The sequence below is a fragment of the Camellia sinensis genome, chromosome 6 (genome assembly GCF_055761805.1).
Source record: "Camellia sinensis isolate YWXY chromosome 6, ASM5576180v1, whole genome shotgun sequence".
Classification (NCBI taxonomy): domain Eukaryota; kingdom Viridiplantae; phylum Streptophyta; class Magnoliopsida; order Ericales; family Theaceae; genus Camellia; species Camellia sinensis.
Window position 1 is genome coordinate 141,775,667 of NC_138966.1, and position 21,573 is coordinate 141,797,239.

The following is a 21,573-nucleotide window of genomic DNA, read 5'->3' on the forward strand; positions in this document are numbered from 1 at the left end:
TGCATCCTCTATGATTGTTCTCAAGTTCTCCAAAAAGAAAGCCCAACTATTCTTACATTCACCCTCCACTACTGTCAACGCCAATGAAAACAAACCATTATTTCCATCTAAGACAACTACTGAAATTAACACTCCACCATAGGGACCCTTCAAGTGACAACCATCCACCCCTATGAAGAACTTACGTCCACCAATAAACCCTTTTTTCATTGCCTCAAATGATACGAAGATCCTTTGGAACAATGGATACTGAGGAATAGGGTCTGGTTTTTCTCCATCTTTTGAGATTGGGTTAAGATGTAGGTCATAATTTATGACAGCTAAGCTACCAGGGTTTGTTTTATTAATTTCCTCAGCATATGTTGGTAGCAACACATACTAGCTCCTATGATCACCTTTCAGCTCCTCTTTGCACCTCCTTTTAGCTCTATACAATTGCATTCTTGAAGCCTCAATTCCAAACAGTTTGTTAAGCTTTACTTGCATAGTATCCAACCTCATGTGTGGATTATTCTTAAAACTGTTAACTAATTTCTTGGGAATCCAAGTTGATGTTGCTTCACTATTTTGGTTTATCCTGCTACATGTGTGGTTAGGTACCAAAGTTTTGATCTTGTAAGTGATCTCATTTGGAAGAGGAGATGCATGAATCCTCTAAGGGCATCCCTTAGCAACACAATAGGCTGTCACTCTAGCTTTCTTATTTTTGTCCCTCACTATCTTGAAACCAGTCTGCACTGTATAGTCCCTTAATGTAGCTCTGAACCTATGCACAGCTGGGAAAACATTCCATTTTCTAATACGACTTCTCATTCTTGATTGAAATATGGCTCTTTCCCACTGTAGGTACTATCAAATTGGTTGCCTGGATGTGACATCTCTTCATCATCCATCCAGTTTACTTCATTATTAAATTCATCATCACTGCTAGAATATCTTATTTCATCATCACCAGATTGGTAATCACTAAGTACATCATCATCATCTTCATTTGACTTCTCGTTATCATTCAAACTCTCAGTGCTATCTGATTCGTGTTCATCATCAACAGTTGCATTCTAATCCCTAATCTCATCATTAAACCCATAGACATAGTCCTTACGGTATTCTTTATCTACATCTACAATATTGTAACGGCCCCAAAATGCATGTCACAATTATCCTTAATTAATTATGCGGTAATATGAATTAATTGGAGAATATCTGTTTGAATTGAAAAAATATTTGTTGAGGCTACAACTTCGGGACTGAAATTGGCGACCATAATGGGTTCAGAAAATGAAATTGAGCACATAGATATGTTATTGGGAATTTTTTGAGTCATTTGGAAAGTTTAATTGAAAATTGCTTTCATCTGATTCGCTAAGCCATGTTTGGCTCAACCTTTAGACAATTATATATAGATATAGATATGTGCCCTTGTTTGACTCAACACAAAAAGAAGAAAAAAATTTGAGAGAGAGAGAGTGTGTGTGTTCTAGAGACTAAGAGAAGAAAAGAAGAGGAATAAGAAGATCAAAGAAGGATTAAAGCCAAATTTTGAAGCTAAGTGGAATTAAAGAGTTGAGTAGTGTGAGTTATTGTTTGGAACTCACTTGAGTTGAAAGAGAGGGCTTGTAATATCCATGACATTTTTTTTCATGTTTGTACATCATGTTTTCTTGTATGATTGTCATATTTGGGGAGGAAACTCCATGGATTTTGAGTTTATGTGCATGTATTGTGATTTTCCATATCAATTCAAGGTTTGATCCCTTACATGAAACATTGAGTTTTGATTGGAAGTTATGATTTATGTTTTAAGTGGAAGATGTTTAATTCAAGTTGTTTGCATGAGTTTTGGGCCTTGATTTTCATGAATTTGAAGTTGATTTTGCAAAAGAAGAAGTTCCCTTTCAAAGCAGATTTTCGGATTGGTTTTTCACCTAGACCGCTCGAGCGGCCAACCTTGATTTGGCCAAAGTGGCATTCTGCAATTCCATCGCTCGTGCGGCCAAGCCCACCGCACGAGCAGCCAGGGCACCGCACATGCAACCAAGGCCATCGCATGTGCGGCCAAGCAGGGCAGGTTTTCCGGTTTTGTTTCTTTTTCGTTTTCTGACTTCCGGGCCTTCATTTACATGGTTTTCACATGTCATATACACCCACATGCATCTCATGAGCATGGAAATAATTGAATGATCAAGTAACAGATAATTGAATGAGGTTAAGAACCAATTGCATGACTCAGATATGTACTGAGGAATTGTGCTATGAATGTTTGTATTGGTAGGTCAATACTTGAAGACCGTGCAACCGGTTTTGGAAGCCCACTGTAAGTAACATTTTTTTAAAGATATGTCGATATAAATTATGTTTAATTGTTATCGATAAGCTATGTTTTCTTGAAATGCAATCTTGATTATGTGAACAAATATCCTATTTGCGAATTTAATATGGCATCCACGGATAGTCCCAAGTCATGGGGGACGACACATTAGTGCGGGTCCATGACATACATGTGATACAAGATCTTGTTAGCCACTTTATTGTGGTGATATGTGTTTAATCAGTATCTAGAACCGATTACTCTAGTCGGAAAACGATATGTGTTATGTCCTGTGAGATGCACCATTATGTTATATTTTGATATGAGACTGATATGTATGATTGTGACATGATTTGTTTATGGATATGTTATATGTGGAATTCGTTCACTAACTCCTTTACTTTAATGTTATTTACTAGGGTTTAACTCACTGTTTTTATATATATTTATATGTGAGCGTTCTAGAGGGTAAGTGTAGAAGGGTTTTTACCGAGCCACTATTTTGAAGCCTAACAAGTGTTTTGGGTGCCTCCAAGCTGGGGCTAGGCTTGGAAGGCCGATAGCAAGCTTTTGATTTTGTTGTACACTTTTGACCCGTACATATATTTTGTATAAGATATTTTGGTTATATGTTATGTAATGTAAGTGGGTAAATTAATGTTTTTGCATGTAAATATTTGTTCATATAGATGCACAGCTCATTGGACTATTGGTGTTTTTGTCTTTTGCTTCCACAAGCCCCAATTATTTTTATTGTACGGGAAGGCCTTTGGTAATCCAAGAATTACTGGCCGGTTATGATGCCAAACTTTTAGGGGTGGGTTTGGGTCATGACAAGTATATACTCCATCACCTCTACCATTTCCATCTCCAATATCATTTCTATCTCCACCTTCTTTCATTTTCATAGAATATGCAATATCTACATATAAGTTAATTGTTTTACTCCTACCTTGCCCATAAAACATATCCAACACATCAAGATCATTTTCTATTAATCTTTTATGCTCAATACTAGGCATATCACAATGCAATGTGATAGCTATTACTTCACTACGATCAATGTCAGAGAGGACTATTGTAGTCACATCCTTCAAGGCATCAATATAGCAATACATATTTGGGTTCACATCATATACTCTGCTCACTTTGCCTTTATAGTTGATGATTAAATTAAAATAAGGGAATGCAACCATACTGTGATCATAATGAGTAACAATTAATTACAAAAACACAATTCCATTCAACAATCACTCATCTAAATGTAACAAATTTTAACTAATTTCAGGTAAAATCTAAAAAAATTCATAAGTAGAATAAATAAATAAATAAAAAAAATAAATCCCCAAATTCATAACAAACATAAATAAAAGCTTATGCAATCATAATTGCATTTAATTTTTTTTTTCTCTAAATCAATATTTCTAAGAAATAATGAAGAAAACTATTTCTGACAGTAAATTAACAAAATCTCAAATTTTACAACTAAAATTTGAGATACAATCATAATTTCATAAGGAAAATAATAATAATAATAATAATAATAATAATAAAATCCCTAAATCAGTATTTCTAAGAAAAATAAGAACAAAACTAGTTCTTATAGAAAATTAACCAACCCCCCCAAATTTAGCAAATAAACCAAACCCATTCAATCATAATTTCATAATAAAAAGAAGAAAAAAAAACCCTAAAATAAAAAATCATAAGAAAAAGAAGAGAGAGAGAAAAAAAAAAACCCTACATCAATATTTCTAACACAAAATCAACAAAAGCCCTAAATCTAACAAAAGTCCTAAATTACATTATTATTACACTAATATTTATCAAATCCCTGTTTTCTAGTGACAAATTTTGCAAAAACATAAAAGCCCTAAATGTATGAAACCCTTTTCATATACATCTCATCAATCAAACCCATACAGTTAGAAATTTTGTATAAAAAGAAGAAGAAAAAACATAATTGTAAACCTCATTCGAAGTATAAAAGGTTTGAAATCTTATTTGGAAGCCCTAAAAATAACTTCTCACCGATCAATCTCTTTTACATTTCACACTGGTAACAATGATTGAACCAAAATCTTAAGCTTTTTCATCGTTTCTTCTCACTGATCGGTCTTTTTCAAAGATTTCGTCTCTCTCTCTCTCTCTCTCTCTCTCTCTCTCTCTTTTCTCTCACAAATTCGATCGTTAATCAGAATAGGGAGTGAATTAGGGATTTAGACTATAAAGGGTATTATCGTCTTTTTGTGCTCAAAAGCAAAGATAATAAGGTCAAGCAATGTCATTTGTGCCAATCTGAAGGAATGAGAGAATCTTGACAATGTCAGTTAAAGTATGGGAGATTTGTGTAATTATTCAAACTACATTAGAGGTTCCTATATTTGTTAAAAACTTTAGAGGAGATGAGTGCAATTTACCTTTTTTTTTTTCTAATTTTTATTTTTATGAACTAAAATAATTTAACTTGATTGATAACAGGTAGATCATGATGAGTTTATAATGAGTCAGACTTCCATTGGCAAAATGGTTTGAATTAATTTATTTTATTAAAAGATAAAATATATTAAAAAGTTAATAAAATAAAATATTACATTTAAATTATAATTATTTTACTTTTTTTTTATAAAATTATAAAAATAGTCAAAAGTTCATCTTAAATGAAATTTTTTTAGTTAAATTAAAATAAATAAAAAATTAAAAAGTCAAGTTAAAATAATTCTTCCCAAATAAGAACTCAACCTTGAGTTGAGTGGAATTTGAGTTGATTGATTTGCCTAATAATTCCTAAGAAAAATAATTTTTTACAAGCCAAATTTAAGCGAATACAGATTGATGTGATGGACTTTAGATTTGACCCAACTTGTTGGAGATATGCTTCTTCAATTTGACCCAACGCCCATTTCCCAGCCCATAGGGCCCAATGAGAATGAGTAAAATTAGGATTCATTTATAACGTGGGTTGATTTTTTAGTTTTTTAATTTTTTTTAATTATTTTAGTTTGGAATTAAAAAGTTTTATTTGTGATAATTTTTTTGATTTTTTTTACTTTTGCAAGAAAAAAATGAAATGATTATGGTTTAGCTGTGATATTTTGTCTTATTGAGCTAAAAAATCTATTTTATTTTTTTGTGTTTATTTTAGCCAAAAAGCCTTCGTTTAGCTTATGCCAAACAAAGGCTAAATTATAATGTTTGGTTCTAATTTTGGAATTCAATTTTTTAAAAATTAAATTTTATATTTTTTGTATTTTTAATGAATTTTTTTAATAATTTAAGTAATTTTTTATTTTATAGATACACTTAATATAAATATAATTAAAAAGTATAATATTTATAAAAACATATTAAAAAAATCCATTAAATATAAAAAATAAAAAAAAAGAAAATTTAGTACATTTTATTTTTGTATTTTTTGTTTATTTATTAATTTTTTAAAATATTTATTTACAAATATTTTACTTTTTAGATACATCTAAATTAGATAAACTTTAAAAATAAAAAATTTATTTAAAATATTAAAAAATTTATTAAAAGCTAAAAAATAAAAAACTAAGGGTGTGTTTGGGTTGTGTTTTGAGATAAATTTTCAAAAAAAAAAAAAAAATTTGAGGAGAGAGTTTAGAATTTTCTTTCGTTTGTTTGATTGTATATTTGGAAAATAGTTTTGGAGTTTTGGATGATTTAATATTTTGTTGTGATTGAGTTGATATATGTGAGCGAAAAAATGATTGAGAAAGAGAAAGGAGAGATAAAAAGTGATTGATTGATATCTAGAAGAAAGAAAGTGATTTTGAATTATTTTTTTCAAAAAATTTGAACCAAACAAAATTTTAAAAAAAAAATTCAAAAATTATATCTTGACATGCAAATCAAATAAGCCCTAAGTTTTAAAAAAATTAAGGGCTTGCTTGGTTTGTTTTTGAGAGAGTTGTTTTAGAAATTTTTTTCTAAAATTTTGTTTAGTTTGTGATTTTTCTCAAAAAATTTTGAAAATCACTTTTGCTCTCTTATACATCAATCAATCACCTTTTCTCTCTCTTCTCTCACTCTTAGCAGTCCTGCTGGGGACCCCCAGTGGGGGTGACCCCAACAACCCTACCTCTACGTAGGGGGCTGTGACTTGCAGATAGAAAAAAAAAAAAAATTTGATCCAATCACAAAATAGTGTGGGGGGCTGTGACTTGCAGATAGAATAAAAAAAAAAAATTGATCCAATCACAAAATAGTGGGGGTGCTGGGGTCACCCCATTAGGGGTCCAACTCATTTTCCTACTCTTAGGGGGTGTTTGGGAAGGAAGTTTTGTGGTTTTTATTTTTTATTTTTTTTCTACTAAAAGACAAATTTGTTACAAAATAAAAAAAAACTAATCAAAACAAAATATCACATCAAACCCCATAATCATTTCATTTTTTCTCTCACAAACATCACATTCAACCACAAAAAAATCTAACTATCTTCTGAAACGTAAAATTTTTTTCTCTAATAATATCCTACAACTAAAAAAACTTACAAAAAAAACTCACTTCCCAAACACCCACTTAATCACTTTCTCTCTCTCACACACATTTATTCAATTACAACAAAAATATCAAACTATTCCAAACTCCAAAACTACTTTCAAAATATACAACCAAACAAACTAAAAAAATTTCTAAACTCTCTCTCTAATTTTTTTTTTTTTTTTTAAAATCACTCTCTCAAAAGCAAACCAAACACACTCTAAATTCTTAGAACCATTACTCTTACACCCTAAATTCTTGGAACCATTACTCTTACACTATATCGGAGGAAGAAGAAAAAATGAGAAATAAAATAAAATAAAATAAAATAATGTTCAGAATCCTAACCCTAAGTGTGGTTAGCGGATTTGAGGAGGGATTTAAAAAGGAAGAAGGAAAAGATATGTAAAATTAAGTAAAATATAAGTATACTTTATTCACATTTTACATACCTCTATTTTCCTTTCCAAATTCCTTCTCAAACCCCCCACCAAACGCATCATAAAACTTTTATAATATCACATATGAAATTTACATGGTATAAATTCTACGACCATATAAAATATTTGATAATTTTGGTAGAACTTCTGATCTCATCTCAAGCATTTTCCATATTGTAATTCACCTCACCCGTCTCTCTCTCTCTCTCTCTCTCTCTCTCTCTGCTTCGCTATGGTTTTGCCTCTGCGGTGCAGTCTCCAACTGAAGCTTCGCCATGGTAACACAACACACACACACACACACAGTCTCTGTCTCTGTCTCTGTATGTATGTTTATATCTATATATATCTAGTATATGAAGACACACATCGGAATAGTGTATCTCTATTGGTTTCGATGTTGGAAGCCACTGATTTGATTTAATTGTCCATACTCGTTTTTTCTGTTGATGAGTATGGTTTTTCTGGATTGCTTCTGAATAATTTTAATGCTAATATGTTGACTATTTGTGTGATTTCCCAATCAATATTGATGTTTATTGGTATAGTTCAATTCAATGCTTAGTTTATTTGGAAAAGGCACCTGAAGCATAGGGACACTCAATTGTCTGAGGTTGAACCATGGTAAAGTTCTTTCTGTATCAATATACATAGACGTAGACTTTTGTTTATAAATATCTAAGTGATTACTGTACTCTAATAAATAAATTGGTAAAACTAGAAGCATGGAATTGGAACAATACTAATGCTGTGTTTGGTTAGGAGATTTGGAAAAAGAAACGAAAAAAAAAGTGTGAAACTAAGTGAAATATAAGTATATTTTATTCACATTTCATATATATTTTTCCTATTCCTTTCCCTTTCCCTTTCCAAGCTTCCCGTTTTACTAATTTATTTATCGGAGTTCAGTAATCCCTTAGATATTTATAAATATCAATTTCAAGAAAGACCCAATTGTAGTTATTGATTTTGCAACTTATGTAAGCTTAATGGCTTGAGGAGTAAGCTTCTATAGTTATGTCTTAATCGATATTGAAGTGCTTTCCCTAAAACTTGGTTTGGGTTGAGCATCACAATTTTCAGCATATTGTTTGCATTATTTTTCTAGAGAAAAATCAACTATATAGCTGGAGGAATCTTGTTACGCCCCAAACCCGTCCCTAAAAGTTTGGGCATGACCTATTCAGAAACGGACACGTAACCTGGTAACATAACATACGGGGCCTTATCGGAAGCACGAAAAAAATGGAAATAATGAAACAAATAAACTCCATTGAGCTACTTCTACATGCCAGGATCTCATTCATCACATGCATTATAGTGGATAGATAAAGTTCTAATTATAACCCGGAGCATATACATACACATTTACAATGCCAGCCCCATGATTGGGCATATACAAAAAAAACGAACATGGAAGTATATACAACAACCTTAGAGGCACACCCATAAGCAAGTCAACATCTTAACAACTTGACAAAATAAATGGCTTATACAGTGCCTGGACATACGAAGGTTGACAAAGGAAAGAGGGCGTCTTGGCTAGGACTGACCACCTGATTGGTGACCTACAGAAACAGACATAATAGAGAGTGAGCCGGGCTCAGTGAATAGTAATACATAAATAAAATGATGCTTAACTTGAAATACAATACATGTCAATGTAATAGTCTGATTCTGTGCTAAGTATATAACGGCCTTAGGCCCAATCTTGCAACATAAACTTGATGGCTATAAGCCCTTGAAATGTGGTGGCACGAGGCCCTTGAAACATTGGCTTAAAGCCCTTGAAACTTGTTTGACCTTGTAGTATATTCAAACTTGTAACATATATTTGAAACATACCTGAGCATACTTGAACTTGTAACATACTGGAAACATGCCTGAAACATACTTGAACATCATTCATTAATTCAAACGGAACATATTATAACTTGAGCGTTTCTTGTTGTATCATGTCATTATCGTACGCTTAACAATAAGAGACTAATTCACATTCTCATGAGAGTCACATAATAATGCTAAACTTTGCACTTATATAGTAGATTCTGAATAACTTCCAATTCATAAGCAACATAGCAAAATAACTTCAAATTCATATGGATACACATAGTTACTCTTATATTTACTCAGAATCTATTTTTCAAGAATGAACATAAATTCTTTTGGGTAAATGACTTAATTCACGTGCTCTATTAATCAATAGTATACACAGTTGTTTAATCGTTCTTATATGTTAACATAGTTGCCTTGCCTTGTAATTAATAGAGTCCTAATGGTAACCGTTACATCATTCCCACGAGTTGACATAATTAACATAAAGTTAACAGGACAAAGTAAGCACATTTTCATTAGATTACAGATGACTTTATCGGTTTCACAATTCCACAGTTCGGCCCTTGGCCTGAGCGATTCACACATTCACGATAGCCTTTAGGTTTCATAGATTCACAACTTATTACATCGGCCTTCGGCCCTTTGGATTCACAAGTTCACAAGTTTGGCCCTTGGCCTCATAGCTTCATAATTTCACAAATGGCCCCTGGCCACATAAGTTCACAAGTCGGCCCCTGGCCTCATAAATTCACATATACATAAATTAGCTTTTGGGTTTCATAGGTTCACAATTCGGCTCTTGGCTTCATAGTTTCACAATTCACAATTCGGAAATTCATACTTCACAAATGGCCCTCGGCCACATCGTTTCATATTTCACAAGTTGGTGATCCATACTTCGCAAACTCGATATGCATATTTCACAAATCCTTTTTCGTGTTTCCATAATTTCACAATGTTCCTCATATAGCATACACCTTTGATGTCACCATAATTTCACAATATTTACGTAGCATACATAACATACATGTCAACATAATTCTTATGACGAAGATCATAACGTCAATAACAATAATCATTAACGGTTATAGATACATCGAAGTACTACTACTCACAGTGCTACAACGGAGTGCTTGGCCCTCCTGAAGTGTGCCCTGTACACATATATAACTTAGTCATTAGTTCTTTTTCCTTCCTTCATTATTCTTCACAAGCCTACCATTATCCATCCATTATACCACAATTTCCTCCATCTCAATATATCTATATATAGAAATAGAAGATTACCATTCTTGCAAACACAATATGGAATTTATAATCAATCACTTCGATTTCAAGATAGGAAGGAATTGTATGGACATCTTTCACATTTTTCCAAAAATAAATCACTCTCTTGATTTTAATAACTAAGCAAGCCCGCGAGTATTTAGCAAAATAATTTGGGATTAACTCATTTTGGAAAACTCCACATTTTAGGTCACAAAAATCAACGTCAACATAGTCAATACCATCTCACATAATCACTACAATTCAACATAACCAACATGATTCAACTCAACATCATTAAATATAATTCAACATAATTCAAGAGGAATTCTTAAATTCCATTTCAACATTCCGTAACCGAGTTTATGTCATCTATATCATTAATAAATCATTTCCTCAAATTTCCTTCTCATTATAACATGATTTACATTGCTCATAACAAAATTCATTCGCAAATTTTAAACATAATTTTCAAACATAACCAAATTCCAATTAAACTTGTACATAGATAATTCAACCTACCAATTTCAAGATTCAACTTTCAATTTGGGCCAAATCATTGATTATCATCAAAAATCAACCTAGGGTTTCTAGAAAAACCTAGAAATTTAAAGAAAAATTCAAACTTCTTAACCCATTATTTTTTCTTCCAATTTTCCCCTTGATTATATATCCTAGGTTCATAATCCATAATCTAAACCCAACAATAAAACCCCAAATTCTTCAAATCCGAAATCCCCAAATTTCCATAATATAACCCTATATGCTCAAAATGTAGATTTTGCATTTATATACTCCAAAATACCAAAAATCTATCTATTTATGTAAGCATTGAAGGAGAACTAGGACCCCTACCTCAAGATTGAAAGCAAGGAAGCTAGGTCAAGAGCATCACTTCGAAATTCCAAAATCCAATCGGTTGAAAATGTTGATCTTTACTTGTTCTTCATCGTTGATGCAAAATCCATGGTTGATTTGTTGATAAAAGTGGAGGAAATCAAGGTTTTTAGGGCTAAGTTTTCGGACATGGAAAAGGGGAGAAGAAGAGAGGAAAAGAAAATGTAAGAAATGGACCAAAAATCACGTTTTTGAGCTGCTGTCCCGCACAGCCCGCACGTGCGGCGCTATTCCCCGCACGTGCGGCTCTGCTTCCAGCACAGATGTGAAAACTTCAAACGGGTATAACTCTCTCATCGGGACTCCTTTCTAGGCCGTTCTTGTGTTCAAATTGAAGCCCCGGAAACAAGATTTCCAATGGTTCCAACCTCACATTCAAATTCTAAGTATGGAAGGAGAAAAGGGCAAAAGAGTGACGGCTGGTCAAAAATTCAAACTCAAATTTGGGACTTTTTATCTAATCTTATCTATATATCTTGTTAAGGCTTCGATCAAGGTTCCAAACATCATCCAAGGGTCCTCAATTATAATATATATAGTTCACTTGCCAACCCATCAATATCAAGAGTCCGACAACCATACAAATTTTAAGGTGACAGGCACCACTATATATCAATCCAATGTGAATTTAAAATCCGAGTCGTTACAAATCTCATGGTTCTTTCTTTTTTTCTTTGATTTTTATTATTTATGTTAAGTTAAATATGAAAGTAAAAATGTGGTAGTTATTTGGAAAGAAAGATCTGAAATTAGCTTTACCACCATAGTCCTGCCTTAGTGTAAGAATTTTCATTAAAAATAAGTCTTGTTGGGACATAAGTAGTTGAGACATAAGCCTTGTTGTTTAAAATGGATTATGTTTACCTTAGTCTGATCGTACCCATATCATACTTATTTTTAGGTCTTTCCTCACCCACACCCATGCTTTCTAGATGATAACTGCTTCACTCTCACTTTGAAGTAACTCAGTCCATCTTAAAATGTAATGCTTAATGAAATAGCATGTTTTTGACTTATTTAATCACAATAATAGCGGAAGATTTAACAATTGTTTCTATTTAAGATGAAGTGCTTTTTTCTCTGCACAAACAATTGTATGATTTCCCCCATCGATATCAATATCTTCATTTTGTACTTTTACGGTTAGTTTAAAGTCACTTGTCAGTTGTCTGTATAATTTGATTCAGTAGATCAATAAATCTCAGCTATGTTGTGAGAAATTATGTACATAATTTAATGGATTTACATTATTGTACAGTTAGTTATTGATTTCCCCTTGTTCTGTTTCATGGTTGCCTTGCACTTGAACAAGTGTGGTTTTGGTTAAGATTGATTTTTGATATCAATGACTTCGTGTTGTGTTCTGTTGTTTCTTTAGGTACTTTTACAGCCAGATTCATTTCTCAATGAGCTTACTAGCATGTTTGAGCATAGCACAGAAAAAGGCTCTGTTTGGGTTACTCTTAAGCGCTGTAATTTTTTTTTCTTTGACATTTTTTTGGTTATATTATCATTGCAGGACTTAGAAGGCTTTTTTGACTTTTGCTTTTGTGTTGTGTCTATAGCATCCATGAAGTCTAAGGTCAAGAGGAATAAGATGACAACGGCCGGTGAAGAAATTGAATATAGATGTCTTATTCGGGCAACTGATGGCAAAAAGACCATTTCGACTTTTGGTAAGTAGTCTTAACTGTTAGAATAGCTTTAGCTTTATCATTATTCATTGTATAGCTTTATGTTAGACTAGACTAGCTTTAGCTTTATATTATTAATTGTATAGCTTTACCTTTTGCTTTCGGTGGTAATGGTGGTATCCAATGCCCATTTTCTCTCTATAAAGAGAGACTTCATTCTCTTTGTAAATCAATCAATATACAAACATTTCAGAGTCTCTCTCTCTCGCTCTATAGCTTCTCTCACTCTCTCAAACTAATCTTTCATGGTATCAGAGCCCAGTGTTACATTTCTGGCAATTTTCGATTTTGGTGTTTAGTCCCGTACACAGTGGCATACATCAAATCGCTCGGAATTTTCTCACGATTCCAACGGCACCTAGCCCGTTCTCAGAACACCCTCCACGCGCCCACACGCGCCGCCTTTACCTTCTGCGCGTCACCAGCTCCGCCACCACTCTCACACGCGCCCGCACGCGCCATCTGTTGCCACTCACCTCCGCCACGCGCCTCCACGCGCCCACACAACCGCGGCTGACGTCAGCCCTGCCACTCCCGTACGCCGCGCCTGCTATTGTGCGCCTTTCGTGTGCCGCTTCACTACATTGCACCCGCGTGCGCCAAAACGGCTATTGTGCGCCGCGCCTGCGCCTGTTCGCTACCGTGCGCCGCCGCCTTTCTGCTAACGTGCTCCTCCCTGCACTCTGCTAACGTGCGCCGCTGACATCATCGCTGACATCATCTCTGTCCAGCAGCCTTTTTTGGCTATTTTCGACCTTCCGGACTCACTGGTACACTCTGTTTTACCAAATTTTGCTCCTACAGGTCTCTTCCTGTTGCTTTAATCCTACTTAACTAGTATTATGGATCGTCTTGACACCTCTCATCTCATTTCCGTTATTCTGAATGGTTCAAACTATGTTCTGTGGGCCCAAGCCATGTCTTCCTTTCTTAAAGGCAAGAAGCTCTAGCGAATTGTCACCGGGGATGTGACTAAACCAGTCAAAGACAATGCCACTACTGAAACTCCTGTTCATACTGCTACATATGAAGACCGACTTGAGGAATGGGACAGTAAGAATTACCAAATCATTACCTGGTTTCGTAATACCTCTGTTACCTCTATCAGTCTTCAATTTGGCCGGTTTCAGCTTGACTCTGTAACTACTCCTGCGAAAGACATCTGGGATTTTTTGAAAGAACGATACCAGACTACTGGTCTTGCCCATCAATATCAACTTCAGAACCAACTTCACCGCATGCGCCAAGAATCCACTCAGTCCATTAATGACTTCCTTTCTCAAATATACTCTGTTTGGGATCAGCTTGCTCTTTCAGAACCAACCTGGCATGACCCCGAAGATGCAGTTTTATTTACTAACCATCGCAACCAGCAAAGGTTGGTGCAATTTCTCATGGCTCTTACCCTCTCTTTTGAGCCCGTACGTGCCTCTCTGCTTCATCGCCATCCCTTGCCCACTCTTGAACAAGCCATTTCTGAGTTGCTATCAGAGGAGACTCGTCTAGGTACTCTTCAAACTCATCATGTGGACTCTGTTCTTGCCACTCCTCCGTCCCGGCCATCATTTACCCAGCGGACAACTGCTTGCCTCTATTGTCAGAATCGGGGCCTTCCTTTAACCCATCTCCTGGTCAATTGCCCCGTCAGATCCTGCCGCTACTGCAACAAACTTGGTCCTGGTCATCTGCAACAGGATTGTTTTCGCAATCCATCCCGCTCATCCTCCAATAGCCACTCCTCTCGCGGTGGCTCTTCCCGGGGAAGTTTTCATCGTTCCGGCAACCAGTCTCATCACACTGCTACTTCTGCTTCCGGGAATCAGTCTTATCACACTGCTGCTGCTGCTTCCGGGAATCAGTCTCATCACACTGACACTGCCCCCTCTGCAGGGTTCTCTGAGTCACCTGCTCCATCTACCCCTCACTTTTCTCCAACGGATGTAGAGGCCATGCTCAAACAACTTCTCTCCTCATCTGGTACACCTCCTCCTACTGCTTTGTCTGTAATCCCAGGTAACTCTTCTTGGTATTTTGACTCTGCCTGTTGTAATCATATGACCTCCAGTTCTACTATCTTTTCTTCTTTATCTTCATCTCCTCATATTCCCTCAATACATACTGCTGATGGTTCCCTCATGTCTGTTCGTCATGTTGGTACTGTTTCCACCTCTTCTTTATCTCTACCTCACGTTTATCATATCCCTGCTCTTACCTTAAACCTTATTTCCATTGGTCAATTATGTGAACTTGGTCTAACTGTCACCTTTTCTGCTACTGATTGTTTGGTACAGGACCCTCAGACAGGGCAGACTATTGGGATCGGCCGTAAGCGTGGACGTCTCTATGAACTCATTCACCTTCATGTTCCTGCCTCTCCTCAGATTGCTGCTCCTACATCTACTTCCTTATTATCTCCCTTTCATCTTTGGCATTGTCGCTTAGGGCATATTTCTATTACTCGTTTAAGGTCTTTGGTTTCTAGTGGACAGTTGGGTCATGTAATTCCCGATAATTTCGATTGTATACCTTGTCAACTTGCCAAACAACCTGCTTTATCATTTAATAAGAGTACTTCTGTTTCTCTTGCCCCTTTTGATCTTATACATTCGGATATTTGGGGGCCCTCCCCTACTACTACTATGGGGGGATCCCGCTATTTTGTTGTTTTTATTGATGATTTTTCCCGGTTTACTTGGCTTTTTCTCATGAAAAATAGGTCTGAACTTAAACACATTTATTATCGATTTGCACAAATGGTTCACACCCAATTCTCCAAAACCATCAAAATTTTTCGTTCTGACAATGCTATGGAATATCGGGATTTAGATTTCCTTTCCTTTCTTCAGCATCATGGTACACTGCCTCATCGTTCCTGTGCTGGCACGTCCCAGCAAAATGGTCGCGCTGAACGGAAACATAGGCATATTCTTGACACTACTCGCGCTCTCCTTCTCTCTTCTTCCTGTCCTGAAAACTTTTGGGGAGAAGCTGCCCTCACTGCTGTTTACACTATCAACTGTGCTCCTACCCCTGTCCTCCATACTCAAACTCCCTTTGAACGTCTGCATGGCACTCCCCCTCCTTACGCCAATCTCCGGGTTTTTGGCTCTGCTTGTTTTGTTCTACTTCAATCCCATGAACACACCAAGCTTGAACCTCGCTCTCGTCTTTGTTGCTTTCTTGGGTATGGCATTGAACATAAAGGCTTTCGCTGTTGGGATCCTCTCTCTAAACGTCTTCGTATCTCCCGCCATGTCGTTTTCTGGGAACACCAAATGTTTTCCTCGCTATCCTCCTTTCACTTACCCGGACTTTCCACTACTGCACTGTTTACTAATCCTTCCATCGATCTTTTCTCTGCTGATTTTGATACAGGTTCCTCCTCCATCGAGACGCCCTTGCTCACCCCTGATCCTGTCCAGCCTGCTCTACCTGAAGGTCTACCTCTTGTTGCCACACCTCCTTCTCCACCGACTCTTCCTCCCACCGATCCTCCTACGGGCCGACCCCGCCGGGTAACTCAACCTCCTATCCATCTTCGTGATTATATTGTTGGATCTGCTGCCTTCTCTACTTATGAACCTACCTCCTATCGTGAGGCTTGTACTAATCCTCTTTGGCAGCAAGCTATGACTGATGAACTCCATGCCTTGGACAAAGCTCATACTTGGGATCTTGTTGATCTTCCTCCTGGCAAGACTGCGATTGGCTGCAAATGGGTTTACAAAATCAAAACACATTCTGATGGCTCTATTGAACGCTACAAAGCTCGTCTTGTTGCCAAGGGTTTCAACCAAGAATATGGCATTGATTATGAGGAGACATTCTCTCCTGTTGCTCGGCTTACCTCTGTTCGCAGTTTACTTGCTGTTGCTACTGCTTGCCACTGGGGGCTCTTTCAGATGGATGTCAAAAATGCTTTCCTCAATGGTCATCTTCTTGAAGAGGTCTACATGCAACCTCCACCTGGGTCCACTTTTCAACCTCATCAGGTTTGCAAACTACAGCGTGCTCTTTATGGTCTCAAGCAAGCGCCTCGTGCTTGGTTTGCTAAGTTCAGTTCTACCATTCATGACTTCGGATTCACCTCTAGCTCCTATGACTCTGCTCTTTTTATACGGACTACTTCTCATGGTACTACTCTTCTTCTTCTGTATGTGGATGATATGATTATCACTGGTGATGATCAAGCTGGTATTCTCCACCTCAAACAATTTCTCCACCAACAGTTTGAGATGAAGGACCTTGGTACTCTTAACTACTTCTTAGGCCTTGAAGTCTCTCATGATTCTACTGGTTCCTATTTGTCCCAGGCCAAATATGCATCCGATCTTCTGGCTCGAGCTGGTCTTACTGATTGCAAAACTGCCTCTACTCCGGTTGATCCTCAGATTCGTCTCACTCCTCTCGATGGGACTCTTCTCTCTGATGCTACTCTTTATCGCCAGCTCGTCGGCAGTCTTGTCTATCTCACAGTCACTCGTCCTGACATTGCCTATGCTGTTCACATTGTCAGTCAGTACATGTCGGCTCCTCGCACTCCCCACTATACTGCTCTACTCCGTATCCTTCGCTACCTCAAAGGCACTATGTTCCATGGTCTTCACTTCTCGGCTTCTTCCTCTCTTGACCTACGTGCCTTTTCCGATGCTGATTGGGCTGGGGATCCTACGGATCGACGCTCCACCACGGGATTCTGTTTCTTCTTAGGGGATTCTCTTCTTGCTTGGCGTAGCAAAAAACAATCCCTCACTGCCCGCTCTAGCACCGAAGCTGAATACCGAGCTCTTGCTGATACTACTCAGGAACTTCTCTGGCTTCGCTGGCTCCTTGCTGATATGGGTGTTTCTTCATCTGCTCCTACCCCTCTCTACTGTGACAATCAGAGTGCCATTCAGATTGCTCACAATGATGTTTTTCATGATCGCACCAAACATATTGAGATTGATTGTCATTTTATTCGCCAGCATGTCACCTGTGGAACTGTTCATCTTCTTCCTATTGCTTCAGTCGATCAACCCGCTGATATCTTCACTAAGGCTCATCCTCCTGGCCACTTCAATGATCTTGTTTCCAAACTCAACTTGGTTGATGCTTTCCCTCCTTGAGTTTGCGGGGGGCTGTTAGAATAGCTTTAGCTTTATCATTATTCATTGTATAGCTTTATGTTAGACTAGACTAGCTTTAGCTTTATATTATTAATTGTATAGCTTTACCTTTTGCTTTCGGTGGTAATGGTGGTATCCAATGCCCATTTTCTCTCTATAAAGAGAGACTTCATTCTCTTTATAAATCAATCAATATACAAACATTTCAGAGTCTCTCTCTCGCTCTATAGCTTCTCTCACTCTCTCAAACTAATCTTTCATTAACAATCCATTTGTTACAGTTTGTTCACTGTATCTTAAAACTTTTTATTGTCACATATTTGTGAGTTATGTTTGTGGAATTTCATAAAATAGGTGGTAAATTTTTGTTAGTGATGTTTTTAAGTGTTTAGCCTCATAACTGGATACATCTAAATGCTTATTTGTCTGGTTTGAAGTAAAAGTATTATCAATTGTTGGTACCGGTCAAGACTGAGCAAAACAACTAGACATGCTGTTGAATTTTGAAAGAATACTTCGTTGGATGCTTATAGATGGGCTGTTATTAGCTGTACCTGTTATTTTTGTGTATTCGTTTTTAGCCAACATAAGTGTTCTTGGTTTTTCAGTGGCTTTTTGTTTTTGTTTTTGTTTTTGTTTTTTGTGTGCGCTCTTTTTTCCAGTGTAATGGAATATAGTGTTCATAGCTTTTCTTTTTTCCCTGCTTGATGAAGATTTGTTGATGGTGTTTCCATGTTATTTCATTATGGAAGACTTGTATTCACGGTTTTGTTTTGCAATAGAAGGTGGGGTCAAAGGATCACCAACGCTTTCAGGTTTCTTACGCAACTATTCTCAAGGCCCGGATGACTGCTTTGAAGAAGAGAGAGAGGAAGGACAAGAGAAAAGCTGCACCTGTAGATGCAAATAAGAAACAAAAGGCTTCAAAGAAGCAATCTACTGGTTCCTAGTCCTCTGTTCAAACTGGATCTCCTTGGCTTCTCATTTTTTTCCCCACTCTCTTTTGTTTGATAGAATGCTAGGAATTACATTTCTTCTTTTTAAAATTTTTAATCGTTTCTACAATGTAGCGTAGAGAGCTGTTACAGGGATTGGAGAGAATTGGGTTTTTCTTTAATTACCTTTCTTTTACATATGTGGTTCATATTGAATGCTAAAACTTGTGTCTGATTAAAATTGAAATGCATTTTTGCAGCTGTTGTTCCCTTACCCAGTAATTGTAAAATAAAAAAAAAAAAATTAAAAAAAGAAGAAAGAAAGAAAAAAGAAAAAGAAAAAGAAAAAAAGACTTATATTTCATTGGAATGCTTCACTTCCTATGTGATTTCTCATGGGGCACGGTAAGTTTCACTATTCTCTTTAAATATGGTAGGTTTTACACATAATTTTTATTACATGATCATCTCCTTTAGGACTTTTGTTCTTATGTTCTCAATTTCTTATGTTCTGTTTGCTTTGGTGAATGTATTGGAATTGAATGTATATTCAAAAAAATAATAAAAATATATTATAAATGAAATTATTATTTACTATTGATAAATGAATCATTATTCCATAGGAAAGTTTTATTTCAATCAATGTTATTATTTACTAAAACTTGTGTCTGATTAAAATTGAAATGTATTTTTGCAGCTGTTGTTCCCTTACCCAGTAATTGTAAAATAAAAAAAATAAATAAAAAAAGAAGAAAGAAAAAAAAAGAAAAGAAAAAGAGAAAAAGACTTATATTTCATCGGAATGCTTCACTTCCTATGTGATTTCTCATGGGGCACGGTAAGTTTCACTATGGTAGGTTTTACACATAATTTTTATTACATAAACATCTCCTTTAAGACATTTGTTCTTATGCTGTGTTTGGTTGGGAGATTTAGGAAGGGATTTGGAAAGGGAAAGGGAAAAGGTGTGTGAAACTATGTGAAATGTAGGTATATTTTTTTCACATTTCACCTACTTTTTTCATTTCCCTTTCCAAATCCCTCATCAAATCCCTCAACCAAACACAGCATTAGTGTTCTCAATTCTTATGTTCTGTTTGCTTTGGTGAATGTATTCGAATTGAATGTACATTCAAAAAATAATAAAAATATATTATAAATGAAATTATTATTTACTATTGATAAATGAATCATGATTCCATAGGGAAGTTTTATTTCAATCCATGTTATTCTAATGAGCCAAACACTACATTAATGCTCTTATTTTTAGGGTTTTTTTTTTAAGGTCCCTCTTATTAAGATTTTATAGCATAAAAGACATCTAATATTTTCATAACGTCTAAGGTCCCTCAAGTTGATCCAGAGAAAATTGGTCTAAAGAAAATTCACGTCACAGAGAAAATTGGTCCAGAGAAAATTCAGTTAAAAAACCAGAGAATTTCTCTAGTTTCAACCCAGAGAAAATTCAGTTCAAATGAAAAAAAAATTCAGTTCACAATTTGGAACCTGGAATACTTAATTTGGAACCCAGAGAATTTTTCTGGACTAACATTGCTATTGCTTGTGGTGAACCCAACACAATTGCAATTGTTCCAGCACTTTTCCATACAATCGCTAATGCTTAAGCCCGAATTATCGTCGCGTTGGCTAATAGTATTTCCTTCAAACCTCGCTTGCTTTTGCATGAACGTATCTTTCTTGCTCCGGCATGAGGAAAGCCCGAAATGGCTCACACAACCATCATAACTACCCGATTGATACCCATACCAAAATAAATACGGTGTAATAAAAAGATTACTACTATCAACAATATACCCCTCTGGCTCCAACTTCCACATCAGTAGTGGTTCATCATAAACAGAGTATGTGAGATACTTTTCTTCTTTGTTTGATACTGGAAGAAGGTTGTGATGGAACGCAGAATTAGGACCATTCAACATAGGCATGTTCGGGATATTTTGATATGACAAAAGCCCACTCGTCCAGTACCGCTGTCCATCCCGATAAATCACCAATTCGCCTGAACTGATGAGTGGTTTGGGTTCCTCCCAGGTTAGCTTAAAGGTCCCCAAAGCACAACATATGTTTGGATATTGATGATCAACATCAACATCAGCAACAATTTGAAGAAGAAGAAGAAGAAGAATAAGAAGAAGAAGCAGACGGGTACCCTGAAGAAACGTTCCAAAGTTGGGCTAACTACGGGAAGGCTCTGAAGCAAACTCCGGCGACGCTGATGGACCGAGTCTTGACTCAGTCACTCGATTCGGTCGAGTTGGAAGTGAAGGCTCGGAGCAATAATGAGATGAAGAGGACTCTTACTTGGTGGGACCTCATGTGGTTCGGCATGGGTGCTGTGATTGGCGCCGGAATCTTCGTCCTCACTGGACTTGAGGCCAAAACCGTTGCCGGACCAGCCGTCGTCTTGTTCTACGTGGTCTCCGGCGTCTCCGCCTTGCTTTCTGTTTTCAAATTGTAAAACACAGTTCAGGGGAAGTGCCGCTCTATAGTAGAGGAGGAGAGACAAAGAGTCAAATTTCTCTGATATATGTTTAGGGACCTTAGACATCAAAAAATAATTTTGTG

The 21,573-nt window shown here is 36.3% G+C and overlaps 1 protein-coding gene across 1 annotated transcript; it reads left to right on the forward strand.

The window, feature by feature from the left end:
- Positions 1-7,422: 7,422 nt before the first annotated feature.
- Positions 7,423-19,242, forward strand: LOC114258327 (signal recognition particle 14 kDa protein). Its single transcript, XM_082873128.1, has 4 exons — positions 7,423-7,529; positions 12,629-12,722; positions 12,816-12,921; positions 18,834-19,242. Exons 1-4 carry the CDS (start codon positions 7,527-7,529, stop codon positions 19,000-19,002), a joined length of 372 nt encoding a protein of 123 aa, XP_082729254.1. The 5' UTR covers positions 7,423-7,526; the 3' UTR covers positions 19,003-19,242.
- The last annotated feature ends 2,331 nt before the right edge of the window (positions 19,243-21,573 follow it).